This window comes from Meles meles, chromosome 10, assembly GCF_922984935.1.
Source record: "Meles meles chromosome 10, mMelMel3.1 paternal haplotype, whole genome shotgun sequence".
Taxonomy (NCBI): Eukaryota; Metazoa; Chordata; class Mammalia; order Carnivora; family Mustelidae; genus Meles; species Meles meles.
Genome location: NC_060075.1, coordinates 6,324,593 through 6,343,831, shown reverse-complemented (window position 1 = coordinate 6,343,831; position 19,239 = coordinate 6,324,593). Strand labels below are relative to the sequence as shown.

General features: G+C 55.8%; 1 protein-coding gene across 3 annotated transcripts; it reads left to right on the top strand.

Annotated features, from left to right (window-relative positions):
* The first annotated feature begins 4,381 nt into the window (after positions 1–4,381).
* Positions 4,382–11,607, top strand: LOC123952290 (zinc finger and SCAN domain-containing protein 2). Of its 3 annotated transcripts, none has more exons than XM_046021637.1 (3): positions 4,382–4,639; positions 6,907–7,766; positions 9,399–11,607. In XM_046021637.1, the coding sequence occupies exon 2, from the start codon at positions 6,935–6,937 to the stop codon at positions 7,544–7,546; it is 612 nt and encodes a 203-aa protein (XP_045877593.1). In that variant the 5' UTR covers positions 4,382–4,639; positions 6,907–6,934; the 3' UTR covers positions 7,547–7,766; positions 9,399–11,607. The 3 variants fall into 3 exon arrangements, with proteins under 3 accessions (XP_045877593.1, XP_045877591.1, XP_045877592.1); XM_046021635.1 differs by lacking the exon at positions 4,382–4,639 and adding an exon at positions 4,662–4,801; XM_046021636.1 differs by lacking the exon at positions 4,382–4,639 and having other exon boundaries at positions 4,971–7,766.
* The last annotated feature ends 7,632 nt before the right edge of the window (positions 11,608–19,239 follow it).

The following is a 19,239-nucleotide window of genomic DNA, read 5'->3' as shown; positions in this document are numbered from 1 at the left end:
CACACCCATCAGAGTGAAGAATTACTGAGATGCGTGTCCCCTTGACCAGGTCAGGGGATGGTAACACACTGGTTCACGAACAAGCCTACTGTGTGCCAGATACCTGGGCCCCCGCAACAAACGGGACTTAAGCAACAGATACTTATTTCTCACAGTCTGGAGGTGGGGAGTCCAAGATCAAGGTGCTGGCGATCCGGTTCCTGGTGAGGGCCTATTTCCTGGCTTGCCCATGACCGCCTTCTCCCTGTGTCCTCACATGGCAGGGGGACAGAGGAACATGCCCTCTTGTATCTCTTCCTTTTCTTGTAAGGGCACTAATGTCATCAAGGAGGATCCCAGTCTTACAACCTCCTAGAAACTTCGTTGCCCCCCAGAGGACCCAGGTCTGAATGCCATTACATCGTCGGGAGGGAGCCAGGGCTTCAGTCTATGAATTTGGGGCGGGGGACACAATTCAGCCACTAGCAACCACGGTCCCTGACCTTGAGGAGTTGCACCTTCATGGGAAGTCACTAACACACACGTAGCTCAGTCAGCTCTTGAATAAATTGTCCAGCTCCATCTCCCTGACAAAGCTTTGTTGTTCACTATGTCATTTGGCCTCACTGTGAGGTCAGTGACCGTGGCCGGGGCGTACTCCAGGGAAGAGGGGATGCTGCGGCCCACCAGGTCACGTCACAAACCCAAGGCAGGCCCAGGCCTCCTGTTAGCCAAGCTCTTTCCATTGCCACAACCAACGGCTTTTCCAACGGCGGCCTGGCATTGTCGACTTTAATTTTCATCCCCCTTCGTTGTAAAATAGTAAAACTAGGCCAGGGAGTGCTTGGGAAGAGGCATGTCGTAAAATCAGAGAGGAAGGTCAGATCTGTCTCAGGGGGTTACAATCCCAAATACACTAGAACATGCGGAGAGAAAAGGGTTTCACAGGTGAACAGGAAACAAACATAAGCGGATCAAGATTGTAAAGGCCTTCTGTCCTGTCCACCCCCAGGTAAGTGCAGGACTGCGGTGGGATGCACGGGCCAGAGGAGCTTGGCGGACCTGGGGTTCCCAGAACTGCCGGCGTCATCCCTGTGTTCCTTTGTTAGAAGCAGGCTGGGAGCTAAGAAAAATGACCCAGGAACTGGGGAAACAGTGGTTCTTTGGCAAGCAACCTAAGCCTCGAGTCGGCCAGCAAGCTGGCAGCCGCCTCAGGAGGATGGGGATTCCTGCTTTTCAGCCCCAGCCCTGGGGAGCTGCCAGAGGGAGAGGCTGGGAGGCCCATGGGCAGGTGCACGGATGGGGTGCGGGGGGAGAGCGGGACCAGCGGAGACTTGGCAGACAGCACCTAGGGGAGTGGAGGATGCTTCTGAGAACGTTTCCTTTTATTCTTTAAGTCGTTTGGTTAAAATATATATATACCCTTGACCTTTTGGCAAGAGGAGGAGAAGTGTTGGGGCCAGAAACAGTATGTTGTCATACGTCACTGCTCTCACTGGATCGTGGCAGAGAAGAGAGGAAAACGAACGGCATCCCGCAGGTTGTCCCTTGGGTTAAAAAGAGAGTAGTGCCTCTGAGGTTACTCAGACCGGAAGGGGGCAGTGCCCTAGACAGGCACTGTCCGGGAGAACTTTCTGGGGTGAGGAACATGTTCTGTAACTGTGCCGTCCCAAACCACAGCCATCAGCCACATGTGCCTACCGAGTACTTGAAGTGTGGCACGACAAGCTGCGGAACTGAATTTATGTGGGCGCAAGTTTCGTATGGAAAGAGAAGCACAGGGTTTTCTCCAAACGGAGCTCCATCCCATAAGAAGGAAGTCTCCACCGGTGTTAGGAGGCCAGCTGCAAATTAAAGGACTTGGCTGAATTGATCCTAGGTCACATCTTGGGTCTTAAAGTCAAGGAGAGAGAACTTTGGAGTGGATGAGACCTTGTACCCACAGTCCCACGTCTCCAGCCGTGCATCGGCCGGGTCGCCCAGCCCTCGCTGCCAGGGCTCTGGCTTTGCTTGCAACCCCTCATTCCTTACGCTGCATCAGCATGCTGGCTGACGGCTGGCAGCTGTGGCCTATGGATATGTGTCCATTCATTTGCCAGAGGTCAGCTGAGGGCCTGTTAGATGCTGGGCCCTTGGGATCCAGAGATGCCGGAAACACAGCCCCTGCCCTTTGGAGCCCACGACCTGGTGGGAAAACAAAGGTGTGCTGAAGAGCAGTTTGAAGCCAGAACACCGTGCTTTGGAAGGGGGCGTGTAGTGATCCCTGTCCGATTAGGGGAGATGGGAGGAGTGAGTCAGGAGGGACGCGGTGACCCAGCTGAGTGGAAAACCCTGGGCATGCCGCCCAAAGCAGGAGGAGCTGGAGGAAGCCCAGGTTGGGATGTGCGGGAGCCGCAGTCTGGGGCTGGCCGGGGAAGCACACGGGGGAGCGGGGAGACTGTCCATCTAGCATGCCCCCACCCCCCGCGTGTGGGAGAGAGGAGAGCAGGGTCCCTGCCAGGGCTCCGCTGAGCTGTCCACACCTCTGTCCACAAGGGGGCCACACGCCTGCTGTTCTCTGGGATGCTTTGGCTGGGAGCAACCTAGGCCTTTGTTAGGGTCCAACATCCAGCTGTCACATAAGCCTCATGGAGTGGTGGGCCCCACCTGGATGAAGAAGCATGGCTTCGTTTGCAGAAAGGCTCCCCGTCTCCATTCAGTTGTGCCCACCACAGCACATGCGAACTGCGGGGGGAAATGTGTTATGTGTGTGTGTGCGTGTGTTGCGGGGGGTGCGTGTGTATGAAACCGGAGAGATGAAGTGGCTCAGAAGAACTCAGTCATTGGCAGAGCAGAGACTGGAGGCCTCGCGGAGCCTGGGGGCCCTGGGAGCCCTGGCTTCTCGGCATCGCCCACTGAGACGGGGTGGGGTTTAGGGGCTGTTGCCTCCCTCCCACGCCCGTCCCCCAGCTGTGTGCCTTGCGGCTTTGGCATAGCTTACTTAGAAAATGCTGCTAAAAACATGGGTGATATCTTCGGGTGCATCGTTGGTTTTGTTTTTGAAAAACCTAGTCATTCACTAAGTGTCCCCATTTCTCCTGTAGCCTGTAGAAGGGAAGGAAGCCGGTGGCCCTTGGCAGCTGACAACTTTTGTAGCAGGAGCTGGGCAGGTGGGAGGCGTGGCTGTTCCGTGAGCAAAGCTCCAGCGCCTGGGCAGAGGGTGGCTGTGGGTCCTCAGGGGTTAGGGGGTCCTTTTGGCAATGTCATGAGAACATCTGTCCTGGTGGGTTCGTTTCTTTTGGCTTCTCAGAATTCCCTCCCTGGTGCCTCAATCTTAAATGTCAATCTCCTCGGGATGTCTAGCTCGAGAAGCCCCGTTTAGCTCAGTGCGCTGCCACGGGGCGGGGGCTGCCTCATGGGGCCAGGAGGCCTGTGTCTGCCCAAGCCCCTCCTCAGGGTTGACGCCACCCCAGCAGCCACGCCCACCATCTGTTGTAAGATGCTCTGCCTGGCCCGCCACCTGGCAGCTACCAGGGGCCACAGAGAAAAAGGCTACTTGATAGTCCTCTAGTACTTTCCACTTAAAAAAGATCACTTTCCCTTCTGGCCTCTTTATCTGTGAAGTGTAAATTCGAAAGCACATTTTTTTTTTTTTAACGTTTGACAAGCTTATTTCCAGCCACGATCATTGCATCCTGCTTCTGTTTGGGGGTCTAGGTACCAGAGTGATGCCGGGCAGGCTGGGCAGGCTGGTGGGCCTGCCTTCCCGTCCGCCTCGGTCACTTAGGGCTGCGGGTCTCCAGGGAAGCTGCACCGTCTCAATTTTCTTTTCTTTTCCCATCTATAAAATAGGATAATGATACCCATGCAACCTAGATGGCACCTGTTATTGGAAGGCTCCCATGAGATAATACATGGAAACGGCTTTGTAAAAAGACAAGTAAGGTATAGGTAAGGGGTGTCATTATGGAAGGACAGGTGAAAGCTGGGATTCAGCCCAGTCCTGTCACGGGGGTGTCATCGGTGGCTCTTTTGTGGGGTATCTTCGGCTTGAGCGGAATGGGTGCAACGCAGAGAAGGCAGGGACAGTTGGGGTGTTACTTCTTCCGTGTCCCCTGGCGTCCTGGTGGCATAAGCCTGGCCAGAGGGTCGGGGGTGTGGTGGGGGAGACTTTGGCAACAAGGTCAGTTCAGCTCCGGCAGTTGCTATTCTGCCCCTGCGATGGCTGTCTGCCACCCACGACCCCCGGCTCCGAGCGGCTCCGCAGCAGCCTGCCTTCACCCCCGCTTCTGCCGTCAGCGCCCCCACACCCCGCTCCCTGGGCTCTGGGGGCCAGTCCGTGGGCCTGGCCAGGCCAGCGCGGCTTTAGGATGAGGGAGGTGAGGAAGAGGCTCGAACGGCCGGCTGGGGGCCTCGGACGATCCTGACATGGGAATGGCTGAGGCCGGGGGCCCGGGAGCTTGGGGTGTCTCGCCCCGCGGGGCGTTCTGCCCCCGAACCGGATCCCGCCCGGTTCCCTCTCCTGCCCGGGCGGGTGCAGCGCTCGCAGCCCTGCTTTTTCCGCCAGCCGGGTCGTTGGCGAGTTAGACCTCCCAGCCTCACGGGGCTGCTGTGCGGCTGCGGCGACGCTGGCGACTGCGGCGCTGCGGAGGAGACGGACAGGCTCGGGAGGCGGCGCCATGTGAGTCCCGGGCCGCCGGGGCTGGGGCCGCGGCGGGAGATTACCGTATTTATCGAGGCCGGTGCCGGACCCTTGGGGGCGGGTCACTGCGGGCGCGCTACCGTATTTGCCGGGAGCCGCGCAGACCCTTTCCTGGAGCGGGGAGCGCCGCGACTTAATTACGTATTTATCCGGGGTTGCGTGATCCTCCCGGGGGTGCTGCGGGAGCTGGGGGGTGGGTTGCCTCCGCGCCCCGAGGGAGCCGGGGCTTGCAGCCGGTCGGGGTGGGTTGCGGCAGCAGGGTGGGAGGCCTACGTATTGTCGTGGGGGCGAGTTTGCGGCGCAGAGTTTACCATATTTCTCCAGGGTCGCTCGGGCCACGGGAGTTTGCACGGTTGTGTGCGGAGGTCGGGTGGGTGGGGTCAGCTGTTTTGATTCATGCAGCTGTTCCATAAAAACGGCGGTGCGGGAGGCTGGCCGTCTTTATGGGGGCGAGGGAGAAGGGGCGCGGGAGTCCCTGCGGGAGAGTTACCGTATTTGCGCTGGGCAGCGCAGACTCTAGAGGAAGGAGCCACTGCGGGAGACCGGAGGAACAGGGGCGCAGCCTGGGCTGTGAGTGCGGGAGGGGATGGAGGAACTTGGGGGAGAAAAGGGGGCCATTGCTTTAGACCTTCTCCGTAGTCGGGGGCCTTACTCAGGGATTTGGCTGGGGAGAGCCCGGAGGCTGCCTGGAGACAAGGCCCTGCTGAGTCTGGCCAAGAGGACTGTGACGGTCTGTCTTTGCAAATGTCAATGCAGCTGGCTGGGGAAAGCCTTGTGGGTGGGGTCTGCTGCAAGTAGCACTTGTCCCCTTCTCCAGGGTGAGTGTGTGTTCCACGCTGGCCTGAGGGGAGGGGGAGACAAAAGGGGGATCTTGGAGATCCCACTCTGCAGATAGGTCCACTGAGGTTGTAGCAAGCAGTGAGATCTGGAAGGGTGGAGAAGGCCTGCGTAGAGGTCTAGGTCCCTGCTGGGGATGGAGGGCTGCAGGGGAGGGCCCCCCAGCCTGCTCTGGAGCAGGCCTCCGTGTTCTGCAGGAGCCCTAGGTTTTTGGGAGGACAGGGAGGTGGTGGCGGCAGGCAGTGACCTCCTCCAGGAGCAGTGGTGCTTTGGGTGTCTCTAACTCTGTGGAGGCCAGGAGAGAGAGAGAGAGAGAGAGAGAGAGAGAGAGTGTGTGTGTGTGTGTGTGTGTGTGTGTGTGTGTGTATTTTGAGGGGAGTTTAGTTTATGAGCAGCTGGTTCATTGAAAATAGCTTTTGCCATTGAGTCAGGGAACTTAGGGCCTAGTCCTGGCTCACCTTGTGTGACCTTGGGGGAGTAAGCTGACCTCAGTTACCCCATCTAGAAAGCAGGGCTCACAAAGGCCCTGCTCCTTCCCCAGGGTTGCTGTGAGGACAGTGGCAAACTATTCAAGAGGAACGCAGTGCCCGGGGAAAGAGAAGCCTCAGCAGAACCAGCATGAATGGGATAGAGCAGAACTTGGGGGTGTTTGTGGAGCACTGGGCCAGGCATCTGTATCCTGGGGATGCCAAGAGGAACCAAGCTGAGACCAGCTCCTGGGAGCTTACACTCCCTTTCAGGGATTTGCAAACCTTTCAGGGGCAAGCCTCATTCAGATAAACACAGAGCTGCTGCCTTTAATGCTTAATTGAGATCACTTTCAAGTTCACAGGAGGTTTTTGTTTTGTTTCTTCTTTTAAGCTTTTCAAAAATATCTCCGGCCCACAGCGGGACCCCACCCTTCTCCTTGAGATTCTAGTTGGAGAGAGAAGCCCTAGCCAGGGGCAGGCTGACTTGTAATACTAGAAGCCCCCGAATGTTACCTATCGGCATTTATCCAATGTGGTGTGGCGGGCACAGTGCTTGGTGGGGGAGATATGTGCCTCCTTGCGGCAGGCACAGGGCCAGGAGACAGAGGGGGCCTGACCTGCATGCCTGTGGTGACTCGGGGTCATGCTTGGGCCATAGGGCTCAGCAGGGGCTGGAGGGGTCGGGAAAGGCTTTGGGGAGGAGGAAGCACTCGATAAAGGCCTTCAGGAGGGGCAGGCTGTGATTAGTGGGTAGAGCAGAAAGAGGGGCGTTCCAGCCGGGAGACGCCGGCCTGAACAAGACCGCCCGCCGAGGGGACCGATGCCGACGCTGTGGGCAGACAGTGCAATGTCCTCCCCGAGCTTGGGGGCCGGCTCAGCCTTGGATGCTCCCCCACCGCCCCTCTTCTGACTCGTCTCTCTCCGCTTCTGCCTCCCCAGGGGCTGGTGACTGCGGCTGGAAGCGCCCATGACAGAGCTGGCGTCCTCGGGGGGCGGGTCCCCTGCGGGGGACGGGGAGGAGGGCCTGGGGGACGAGCGAGGCCTGGTCATCCACCACCCCGCCGAGGAGCAGCCCCACCGCTGCCCGCTGTGCGGCCAGACCTTCTCGCAGCAGCCCAGCCTGGTGCGGCACCAGAAGGCGCACGCGGGGGGCGGCCGCGCGGCCGCCTTCGTGTGCCCCGAGTGCGGCAAGGCCTTCAGCGTCAAGCACAACCTCGAGGTGCACCAGCGCACGCACACCGGCGAGCGGCCCTTCCCCTGCCCCGAGTGCGGCCGCTGCTTCAGCCTCAAGCAGAACCTGCTCACGCACCAGCGCATCCACAGCGGCGAGAAGCCGCACCAGTGCGCGCAGTGCGGCCGCTGCTTCCGCGAGCCGCGCTTCCTGCTCAACCACCAGCGCACGCACGCGCGCATGCCCGCGCCGCACCCGCGCCGGCCCGGCGTGTTCGGGGAGCGGCGGCCCTACTTCTGCGCCCGCTGCGGCAAGAGCTTCGCGCGCGAGGGCTCGCTCAAGACCCACCAGCGCAGCCACGGCCACGCGCCCGACGGCCCCGCGGCCCATTTAGGCCGCGTGCTCTGATGCGCCGCGGGCCCGCGGCCGCCTGGCTCCGGCCCCGGAGAGGAGCCGCGGCCCCCGTTCTGGACGCGATCGCTGGAGACGGGGAGGGCTGGCTCGGAGGCTTGAAGGAGTGGGCCGCTGCCCGGCCTGGGACGCCTCCTCCCGTGTCTTCTCCACCCTCTGGCTGGCCTCTGGGCCTCTGCGTTGGTTTTCCTCCTCATGCTCAGCCGGCCTAGAGTAGGTGAGACCGAAGGGCCACCCGGAGCCCCTCTCAGGCCTGGGCAGGGGTTGGGGGGTGGGGGAGAGGGGGACAGGCAGGAGAGTTGGGATGCCCTGGACTCTGGGGCTACGACTAGCTTCTCACTGGATCTTCATTCCCACAATGTCAGAGTTGGAAGCCACCCGGAGAGGGCCCCTCTCCACAAGGCCCAGGCCACCCCCAGCCCCGACGGCCTCCTGGCCCCAACACTTACTGTCTGGGGTACTTGAGAAGTCACATCACGTCATGACTCAGTTTTTTCATCTGTAAGTTGCATTTAACAAGGGCCTTCTCCCTGGGAAAGTGTGAGGATTGTAGTTAAACATTACCAGATAAAAGAGGATGACCTCAATGCTCCAGAAACTTCTGTTGAGCACCCCGGTGTGTCCCAAGTGCTGTGCTCTTGAGAGGAGGTACAGACACAAGACCCTGGGGGGGGGCACTTATTACCAACACGGGGGTTGCAGGCTCTCCTAAGGGACAGAGTATAAAGTGCTCTGGGAGGTGGGGGAGGGAATTGGTGTCCCCAAGGCAGTCTGATGGCTTAAACTGGGTTCTGGGGATGAATACAAGTTCTCTAGGGAGGGCGAAGGTGGAGGGTCTCTGAGGTAGGGGTCAGATAGAGGAGGCTCGTATTTGCCCTACAAAGGACCTTGCGGCCAGGGAGAGAGGACACCAAGCTGTTTAATGAGGAGAGCTTGGTGATCCCAGACATGCAGCTCAAGGAGAAATGGAAGCACTGTGGGGACAGCTCAGAGTGGGGCAAGCAGAAGCCTTGAGGGTTGTGGGGTTATCTGGGCAAGAGAGAATGAGGCCCCTAGCTAAGAGGCTTGACCAAGGGGAGAGCCAGTTCTGGCCCGCAGGCCCCTGATTCCAGGTCAGTGCTCCAGAGCACAGGCTTCTTGAGCCATTTAGCAGGCGAAGAAACTGAGGCTCGGCCAAGCTTGCTCCAATCTCCCTAAGTGCTTAGCGGTGGAGGAGCGCAAGCCTGGCCCCCAAGACCCTTCGTCTCTACCGCACTGCCCGCGAGGGAGGCTCCTGCTGGTGGGAACGTGGAGGATCGAGGGTAGGGGACTGGGACTGGAGACCAGGTGGTAGGATCCTGGAGAGGGGTGCCCCTGGGTGGTGTGGGGGTCTGGGGGGGCATGGCATCCACAGTAGTGGGTTGGGAGGAAGGGAGTGGGGGGTTGGAGGGGACCTGCACTCACAGAGCCCTTGCTCTGTGCCCAGTCTCTGCCACCACCTTGCTAGGTGCAGGAGACCGCTCCCCACCCTCTACCCGTTCTTAGAGCCTCGTGGCTCCTTGGGGGTCAGTGGCCTTCGGCCTGCCACCGGGTGGCCACTGCTATGTGGACGAGTACTTAGTGGCAGAGATGATGAGATTAAACCGGGACCTGAGGCATCTGGAGCTTGAATGCACTGAACTCAAGTTGTCTCAGTGGTAAAATAGACCGATAATCCCAGAGCACTGGCTCGAAGCTCCGGACAAGTGCAGGGTGGCCCAGCTGACAGCTCCCACCCAGCCACAGGTCAGGGGAGGGAGCGGGGAGGGGGCTGGGTAGGGCCGCGTCAGGGCCCGAGACCTGACCCTGGTTTCTTTGTCTCCATGAACAGATGTGGAGTGGGCAGGCCCTCTGAGCGGTGTGTCAAGTATATCCGGGCCCAGAGACAAGGAATGGGACCCTGTGGGGGCCTGCCCACTGGCATAAGGACACGTCCCCTAAGAAGACCTACCTCGGGAGGTGTCCTACAGAGGGGATCCGTGGAGCCTGGAATTGGAGGCGGGTTCTGTGCCCCGGGTGGAAAAACTCCCCCAACCTGGTGGGAGTCACAGCTGGAGAAGAGCTCGTCCTGGCCGCCCGGCCACTGTCCACTCTCCTGTGGCCACAGGGACAACGCCTGTGTGGAGAGCCGGCTTCTCTGCGCCTGCCTAAGAGAACGCGGCGAGTCGTTGGCAGACCTGGTCCTAGGGGCGAAGCCTTGGCCCAGGTGGGACCCATACCTGCAGCAGGCTTCACTCTCAGAGCGACCGTTCTCAGTCCGTGGGAGGCATGAAGCCCTTGGAAAGTCTCACAAACGTTATGAACCTTCTCCCCAGGAAAACACGCATACTCGCGTAGACACGCAAATCTACAAGCAAGTTCAGAGCTCCCGGACACAACCCGTCACTCGTTCTTCACCAGACGTAGAGCCTGGGTTGCTATACAAGTGGCATTTTTCCCTCCCCAGGCCGAGCTTCCCGCCCTCATTCAAGAATAAAGGATTCGGAGGAGAGGACCCTTCCACTCTCTTCTCCTGGACCTGACCGTGCATCAGGCTTCTAGAACCTTTCCTCCCTTCTGCGGACATTGCTGGAGGCTCCCTGGGCTGGGTTTGCTCTTGTCTGGTTTGGGGCTGCTTGTTGTGGCTACCCGGCGTTTGGTTTTTGCCACGCAGCCTGGACTCCGATTTCACTGTAGAGGTGGCGGGGAGAGCTGGAATTTCTATGGATGTGGGGTGAGCATGAACATGTGCCGAGTGTACCTGGGGGAGGGATCCTGCTTCCAGCAGCCAAGCCGCCGTGGGCCGTCCCCTGCCGGACCAGGAGTTCAGCCGCAGCCGGACATGGGGTGGAGACGCCCGGGCAGGGAGACCAAGCCTCACTCCTGGGGGCCTGCCAGTGCTCTGGCATGGACAGTGGGACAGGGGTGACGACTTTGGTTTTCCCCCTGAGCTGGTTGGCCTGGAGCTCACTGGCCTCCTCAGAATGAACCACTCGACCTGAAGAGATGTGGGCGATTAGGGCTGGGATGGGTTTTGGATGACAAGTCACCGATCATGATGCCGTTGTATTTAGTGCAATCCTTGGGGGTGGGGAGAGGCCTACAGCCATGGGATTTGGTTTCAAGCCCAGCAATGTAAGTTGTGTGGGTCACAGAGCAGTTGATCTGCTGGGAGTTCCCAGGGCCAAGCTGGATTTGGTCAGGGTTGTCGGGAGGCCTCCCCGGCTCCTGGCCCGGGACCTTGCTGGTCGTGTCTCCCATGCGGTCTGGCACAGAGGGTCTTACGGGTCATCTGCCATCTGCCTCGTACTGATATCGAACTGCTCAGGGGGAGAACAGAGGAAGAGGAGGCAATCTGTGCTCTGGAAGCGTCCATGTGATCTGACCCTTGGCCCGACGGGAGGGAGCCTCGCAGATGCGCTCTCTTCTCTGCTGGTTGTCCTCTCGTCTCCCTTCCCTGGAACTGTGTCGCCCACATCCACTGTTGCCTTCTCTGTCTTCCCTGGAATTGCTCCAAAATGTGGCCCTTCCCCCACCCCGCCGATCCCTCTTCTCCGCCAGGCCCTCCATCCTCGTCCTCTGAACAGTACCTGCGTTGACACGCCATCTCACCCTCGGGGACCCCGGCTTGTCCCTGCGCACGCATGTGGATGTGTGTGTGTTGGGTCTCCAGCTAGACTGTGAGCTCCTTGAGGGCAAGGGATGGGCCATGTCTTCTGCCCAACAGGGTCCAGCACGGGGCTGGGCTCCTAACACTCAGGAAATACTTGTCAGCTGGCTGGTGGGTCCAGTGCTGGAGGCTGTGCGGTGACCGGCGGCGAGGAGGAGAGGACCCGTGAGTTCCGCATGGGTGCATTTTGCTGGGTCACGAGCTGGCTCCCCTGGGGCAGTAATGGCTGTAGGAGCCCTCAGGTCCTCCCCTATCTGGGGCAGCGGGGCGGGAGGGACCCCCGACATGGCTGCACAGGAGTGCGGGGCAATGGTGTCGGGGCTGGGTATTTCCGTTGGCCACGAAGACCGGCCGGGGCTGACCATGTGGAATAAATGTTCCCTCGACATCAGCTGGTGTGACCTGTGGTCATTTGGGGCTCAGCTGGGAGCAGGGTGGTGGCTTCCAGCTCTGCCTCCGTTCTGTCTCGAGGAGTTATGTTCCGTGGTGGCCGAAGGCTGGAGAAAGCGCAGCTCAAAAGCCACAGCATCGCAGCGATGAGTAGCTTGGCCACCTGTCCCCGTGGGTGAGTGACTTCCCTCCTGCTGTTGGCGAGGCACTGGCCCTGATCACAGCCAAGCCTCACCCCAGAACCTTGCTTCTGTGTCCTATTCTCTTTTTTTTTAAGCATTTATTTGTTTGAGAGAGAGAGACAGAGTATGAGTGAGGGGATGGGCAGAGGGCGAGAGAGAATCTCAAGCAGACTCCCCGCTGAGTGTGGGCACCGACTTCAGGCTCCATCTCCTGCCCCTGAGATCATGACCTGAGCCAAAAGTTAAGAGTCAGGGGCGCCTGGGTGGCTCAGTTGGTGAGGCGTCCGCCTTCAGCTCGGGTCATGATCCCAGAACCCTGGGATCCAGCCCTGCATTGAGCTCCCTGCTCAGCGGGGAGCCTACTCTCCTCCCCACTCATCCCTCTCTTGCTATCTCTGTCTTTCTTTGTCAAATAAATAAATAAAATCTTAAAAAAAAATCAAGAGTCAGACGCTCAGCTGAGGAACCACCCAGGCGCCCCTGTGTTCTGCTCTTGGAGTCAGATTTGGGGCATCAATTGTTTCTATCAGCCAAGGAAGGGGCAGTGACTCAAGGAGGGGACTTTGGAACTTGGGTCTGCTGGGGGTCAGTCAGGCAGCACTCTTGTTCAACTCAAGCTGACTAACAACAAAATGGGGATGTGTCGGCTCATGGGGCAGCCGTGCAGGGACTCGATGGTGACAGCCAGGTCCCCAGCCCGTCTATGGCTCTGCCCTTCTTCTTGGGGGCTGCCTCCCCAGCTCGCACACAGGACAGGAAGAAGCCCTCGGCCGGCTGAGTCTCGGTTCCTGCCCTAAAGGTCTGAGCCCTTTGGCGGAGGGCAGTGATCTGAATGGCCAGGCCAGGCCCGCACTGCCACCGAGGGGTCAGCCCCTCCCGGATCCCGTGGTCCGCGAGCCAGTGAAGGGCCGGTTCACCAGGGGCAACCAGAAGGAGAAGCAGTGAGTGGGCTCCCGGTGGGTAGAACGTCGCTCCTGCTCCGACCAGCACCATCGAGCCACCTGGGACCTTGTCCATGCACAGTGGCTGCCCCACTCCAGGACCCGAGTCAGGAGCTGCATGTCAGTGAGATCCGCAGACAGCTGGGTGCATAGGCACTCTGCACCGTCGCTTTCCCTCCGCCCCGAGCTGGCCTTTTGACTCAGACATTCCGTCCACCGTTCTGGGAGGAGATGGAGATGCACACTCCTCTGAGGCTGGCTTGTGGGTGTAGAGACAAGATGCCGCCTCCGGCAGGGTTCAGGACCCGGGCCGCAGCGGTCCCCACCCCATCCAAGGGATGTTTGCAGCACGTCTCCTGACCTGGACAGACGGGCCCAGAAAGTGGCCAGTCCTGGGTGAGGAAGCAGTTCTTCACCCCACTCTGTGGGTCCGCCTCTCCCCTTTGTCTGAGCCCTTTCCAAACATGGCCAGGCCTCAGCGCCCTCACGGGAATGACGCCCAAGCGAGAGGATGTCTGCTACCGATGCTGCTGACGCCACACCAGGTGCCTTTTCCGAGCTGTCGTGAGTATTGGCTGCTAATGGTTCACAGCTGGTCGGCTCTGGGGTGCCCCAGCCAACCCCCGCTGAGGCTGACATGGCAGGGGGTGAGCTCTGGAGTGCAGCCTGGGCTCAGAAACCCCCCGGAGGATCCGAGGACAGCAGTTTCAAGCCGAGACCCCATCACTGGCTCTTTCCCAATCTTGCTTCTCACTCCCCTTCTCCCGAGAGCACGTCTCAATAGTATTTATTCCCCTTGGACGGAATCCTTGTCTCAGGCTCCGCTTCTAGGAAGACCCCAGACTAAGGAAACGTCTTGAAGAATACAGGCTTCAAGTGCTTTGCGCGTGCAAGAGATCATGACAAGTATCTTTATTCAGTTCTGTGTGGGGCCAGTTACCCGTAGGTTTTCAGCGAAGAACTGGCAGTAGATGAACAGACTGGGGTGGCCATCTCCTTCGGGGGGCCAGGTGCGAGGCCCTAAGTGCTGATGTGGCAGCTCCTCACCAGCTGCTCTGAGGCCCCTCCCAGCTGGAGGCAAGGCCCAAGAATCTAGATCAAGGATCAAGGGCTGGTGTCTGGTATTGCTATGTGGCTTTGCAAGACCCTTATAATTTAAAAAATATCTTTTAAAAAGATTTGTTTATTTATTTGAGAGAGAGAGAGTGAGCACAAGTGAGGTAGGGGAGGGGAAGAGGGAGAAGGAGAGAGAGAGCAGGGAGCAGACTCCCCGCTGAGCACAGAGCCTGATAGGGCTTGATCCCGTGACCCTGAGATCGTGACCTGAGCCAAAACCAAGAGTTGGATGCTCAACCCACCGAGCCACCCAGGCGCCCCAAATCTTTGCCATTTTGAACCGCAGTTAATTCTGATGCAGGAAATGAGCCGTGCAGAAGAGCCACCCTCTGAAGTTTCTTTCAGAGATGAAATTCCGTAGTCGCTTCTATTCCGCTTGTGTGGGCTCTTTGGGGCTGCACGGAGCAGAATCCTCCACCTTGGTCCCAACACTGTTCCGATGACCCAGCCACGCCCTTCCTATGGCCACTGCCCTCTCTACTCCAGAGCAGATGCTTGTAGGACTAGAACTTTTTTTCTTTCTTGAGGCGAGATGACTGCAGTTTCTAGCGGCAGAGACAGAAAGACCCCTTGGAGCAGCCCTTTGTTTCTGGAAGGTCATCGGTTAAACCCACATAAAACAAATTCTCTCTGCTCGTCTCGAACTACCTGGGACTTGGGCAGTTTCAAAGGCAGTTGCTTCAAGACAGCATGTTAGCTGTTGTGTTTAATCATAATTATTTTTATTTTAGTTCTTTAAAGGTTTATTTATTTGAAAGGAAGAGAGCAAGCGTGTGCTGAGTGTGGGACCTGGCTCGGGGCTCCATCCCCCCACTGCCCGAGAGCCAGTTGGGCACACTGAGCCACCCAGGCGCCCTCACAATAATCATTGTTAAAAGCTATTGTTAGGCAGAGCCCCTGGGGATAGGGGCCTCTGAAATGTGGGAAGGACCTGAAAGTCTTTCATTTGCTAGGGGACGAGCTCGTCCTTCTCCTTTTCTTCTGGGGACAAGCAGCGTCCTCTGGACATTAAGTTTAAAGCATGTGGGTTCAACAGAGCCTCTGTTTCTAGGAGCAGTGAGAACTGTGTCCGTGTGCGGGGTCAGAGGCGCTCTGGAGGTGGGTGGCATGGGGTGCCCGGGGGTCCTGGGAGGTGAGAGACACATAGGCTGAGGGACAGAGGGGACAGACGGACTTCTCCGCAGGTGAGCGCTCCCAGAAGTCCGTGGGTGTGTGTGTGGTGTGGGGAGTTCTCGGGGTTGGGGAGGGCTCGGTCTTGATGTGAATGTAAGGAGGAGGACACACTGGCCAGCTTTCCCACCTCCTGCCTGGCGCTGGCCGCGGCACCCTCCGCCTTGTCGCTAATGCTGCTTTCTGCCACTGCCCGTGGCTTCCTCGCCTCCTGCCCTGGGTGTCCTTCTCTTTGTCTCACACGCAGAGTCCCCAAGGTGGCTTTTGGTGTGACCAGCCACTGTCCCTTGAGGGAGTCCCTTGGATACAGTCCATTCTCCCGGCATCGCCAACATTGCCAGTGAGCCCTGGGATGGTGCCTGTGGCGCAGGCACACGGGTCCCTATGGCCACTGTCGGAGGGGGGGTGCCCACAGTGTCAGTCGTGGGGGCTTATGAGGGCGTGCCCGAGCACGTGTCCCCAGAGGGGGGTGAACTGACAGGCAATGGGCCATCTTGCTTGTCCAGCCAGTACCCTGCTCTCTCCCTCACTCTTAGCTGGCACATTGTCCATATGCCTTGTGCCCTTTTTTTTTCTTAAGATTTAATTTCTCAGGGCGCCTGGGTGGTTCAGTTGGTTAAAGGTCTCCCTTGAGGTCACGTCACGATCCTGGGTTCTTGGGATCGAGCGCCTCATCGGGCTCCCTGTTCACTGGGGAGCCTGCTTCTTCCTCTCCCTTGGCCACTAACCCCCATTTGTGCTCTCTCTCTCAAATAAATAAATAAAATTTTTAAAAAGAACAGATTTAATTTCTCGTGTTTTTGGTTGATCTCCAATGACAGTATTTGAACGTCATCTGATAGGTCCTTTTCTTGTGTGTAAAGCCCTCAAAGACGCAGGGGAGATATGCAGTTTCTGGGACTGGGGTGTCTGACCCTGGGAGTCCAGGGAACAGGTCAATGGCCTGACTACATGAATGTCCGAATGCCGGCTTCGATTGGATTTGTGCCCTGGGTATAGCGTTGGGGTGGGAACAAAAATGTCATCTGGGGACCTTCTCTCGGTTCCTATTGCCTCCCCGACCCCTGGCTGGAAAGTATTTATGGTCACTTCTCCCTGTTGTCTGGTGAGTATTATAAAATGGGACTGTTTCTTGACTGTCACTGGAGCATATTCAGGAAATCTTAACAATATGAGAAAATCAAGAAATAGGACCAGTGGGGCGCCTGGGTGGCTCAGTGGGTTAAAGCCTCTGCCTTCGGCTCAGGTTATGATCCCAGGGTCCTGGGATCGAGCCCCGCATCAGGCTCTCTGCTCAGCAGGGAGCCTGCTTCCTCCTCTCTCCCTGCCTGCTTCTCTGCCTAGTTGTGATCTCTGTCTCTCAAATAAATAAATAAAATCTTAAAAAAAAAAGAAATAGGACCAGTAAATACAATAGTCCCAATTATTAGGCAACTCTCAAAAAAAAAAAAAACAAAACCCAAAGATTACTGGAAGATCATATTCTGTGAATTCAGTGCGATAAAATTAGAAATAATGAATACAAAATAACAAAAGTTTCTGTGTATTCAAAGACTTAAAAACACATTAATTAAAAAAAACACTAATAAGTCACAGATCACAGAAGACAATGTAATGGACATGGCAAAATATTTATGAATGGATGGTTATGAAAACACTGCGTTTCAAAACGTGTGCCGTACTGGGGCGCCTGGGTGACTCAGTCGGTTGAACTTCTGACTCTTGATTCTGGTTCTGGTGGTGATCTCAGGGCTGTGGGATCAAGCTTCACACGGGGCTTTGTCATCAGTGGGGAGTCTGCTTGAGATTCTCTCTCTCTCCCTCTCTGCCCCTCCCACTCTTGCACTCTCTCTCTCTCAAATAAATAAATAAATAAAAGGGGGGCCATCTAGGTGGCTCAGTTGTTTAAGCATCTGACTTCAGCTCAGGTCATGATCCCAGGATCCTGGGCTCAAGCCCTGCACTGGGCTCCCTGCTCAGTGGGGAGCGTGCTTCTCCCTCTCCCTCTCCCTCTGCCCCTCACCCTGCTCATGCTCTCTCTCTCTTGCAAATAAGTGAATAAAACCTTAAAAAAAAATAAAGAACTTGTGCTGTACAATGAAGTAGTAATTAGAGGGAAACTTTGGCCTTAAATGTACTCATTCAAGGAGAAGAAAGCTTGAAAATCAAAACATGAAGAGCTCAGCTTAAAATATCAGAAAACAATAGAATGTGCCCGAAGAAGAACACAGAAGTTGATAGGGTTGCAAACAAAATACTATTAGAGACTCAATAAAACCCAAACCAATTCTTTGAAAAGACAAATAAAATAGAAAAATCTCCGGCTAAAAAGGGAGAAGTCACATATAAATGATGCTGGAAACGGGAAGGAGGGTGTAGCTATGGGCACAATGCAGATTTTGAAAAATCACAAAAAAATACCACAGTTTATGTCAATTTACAGTCACAGAAAATGGATAATTTTCTAGAAGAACATAAATTCCCCAGAGAGACTTAAACAGTCTGAATATTCCCGTGAGCCGAAGGTAATTGAATCAGTCATCAACTCACCCCACCCCACCCCCAATTCAAGTCGGGGTGCCCAGGTGCCTCTAACTGGGAAGGCGTGTCAACCCCTTGTGAAGAGGGATCACTACAGTCAGTTCCAGAGAACAGGGGGAAAACATTTCCAAACTCCTAATGAGGTCAAGCAAAACCTTGAAAATGAAACCAAACAGGGACAACACAACGAAGGAGGATTTTTTTTTTAGGTCAATGTCGCTTAGGAATATAATCACACAAACCCAAAATAAATATTAGCATATCAAAGTCCTGAAATCTATTGAGAAATATGTCATGGCCAAGAAGAATTTATTGAACAAAGACACGGATTGTTCAACGTCGGAAAAAATCTGTTAGAGAAATATACCCTTCACCAGATAAATGGAGAGAAAACATGGTAATCTCAGCAGATGAAGAAAAAGCTTTAGCTAAGATTCAATGTATTTGTAATTAAAAGCCAAAACCAAAAATAAGTAAATAGGACAAAACCCAACCCAAACGCATCTTTCATAGTTCCCTCTGTTGTCTGTTCCTAGGAATTGTTTCATATGTAATGAAATCTTCTTGAGACCACATTTCAAAGTTAGCAAAGTAGATACGCTGCTTGTAGACATTTCCCTGAAGATTTCTTGATTTCGACTTGGCAGATTTCTTTTGGTATTTTGAATTAAAAATAGTCTTCAGCGTCCTTGTAATTTTACAAAACCCATAGCCCTGGGTGTTGTACCAATGGCTAATGGATACATGGACCTATTTGGGGGGAATTATAGAGTTCCTATCTTTCCATCTTTGTGCGTCCCATAAATGGAGTTATTTCCTTTATAAGGTACAAGATGTATGAGATTCGTCATTTGGCTGAGTATGTGGTTAGGTATCGAGAACTTGAATAAGATAACCTTGTTTACGGGCATAAACGTGCCAGGCATAGTGAATAAGCTATGGAGATCCAACCCACAGTAGAGTATAGACAGCAGTATCGTCCTATAGTTATGGAATGTGATAGATATCGTAGAACTGCAGTCATATTAAAATATGGAAATATATCAAGCAACACATTGTAGACCTTCAGCTTCCACATGTTACGCGTAAAATGTAGTCAAGTAAGGAAATAACCCTAACTTGGGAGCATCCACACGCCAGGCTTTGGTAGTAGAGGCCGATGGGAGAGTGGCGCCCTCTAGTGCACGTTTGGAGAACTGACGTGGAGCGCCTTCGATTTTGCAAGGAGGGCTGTTTCCCCCAAGGTACCGTGGCTGGCCACGTCCATTTAAGAAGGCGCGAGTCAGAGAGCATGGAGGCTGTCAATAAACATTTCTTGAATGAATAAACAGAGCCATGAAGTTTTTCAGAAGGCTCCTTGGAAATGGGTCAAAAGAGCCGACTTGTCAAAGTAAGTTGTCCCCCTAGAGATAAACTGAAGGTTGATGGCTAAGAGAGGAGAGAAGGGAAAATTCCAAGAACAGAAATGTTTTGTTCCTGGTGCGCGTTTCTTTCTTGGTTTCAAGAGGAAATAAGATGGAAAGTGGAGTCTTTTTTTTTTTTTTTTTTTGAGCATTAGCCCAAAAAACCAGCAATCAAAGTTTGCTGCAAATAGCCCAACACGACCTAAGAGGGCATAGCTGTGACGTGGGTTGGTGCCCAGCGTCCCTGGCTGCCCCAGCCTCAGGACCAGAGGGAGGGAAG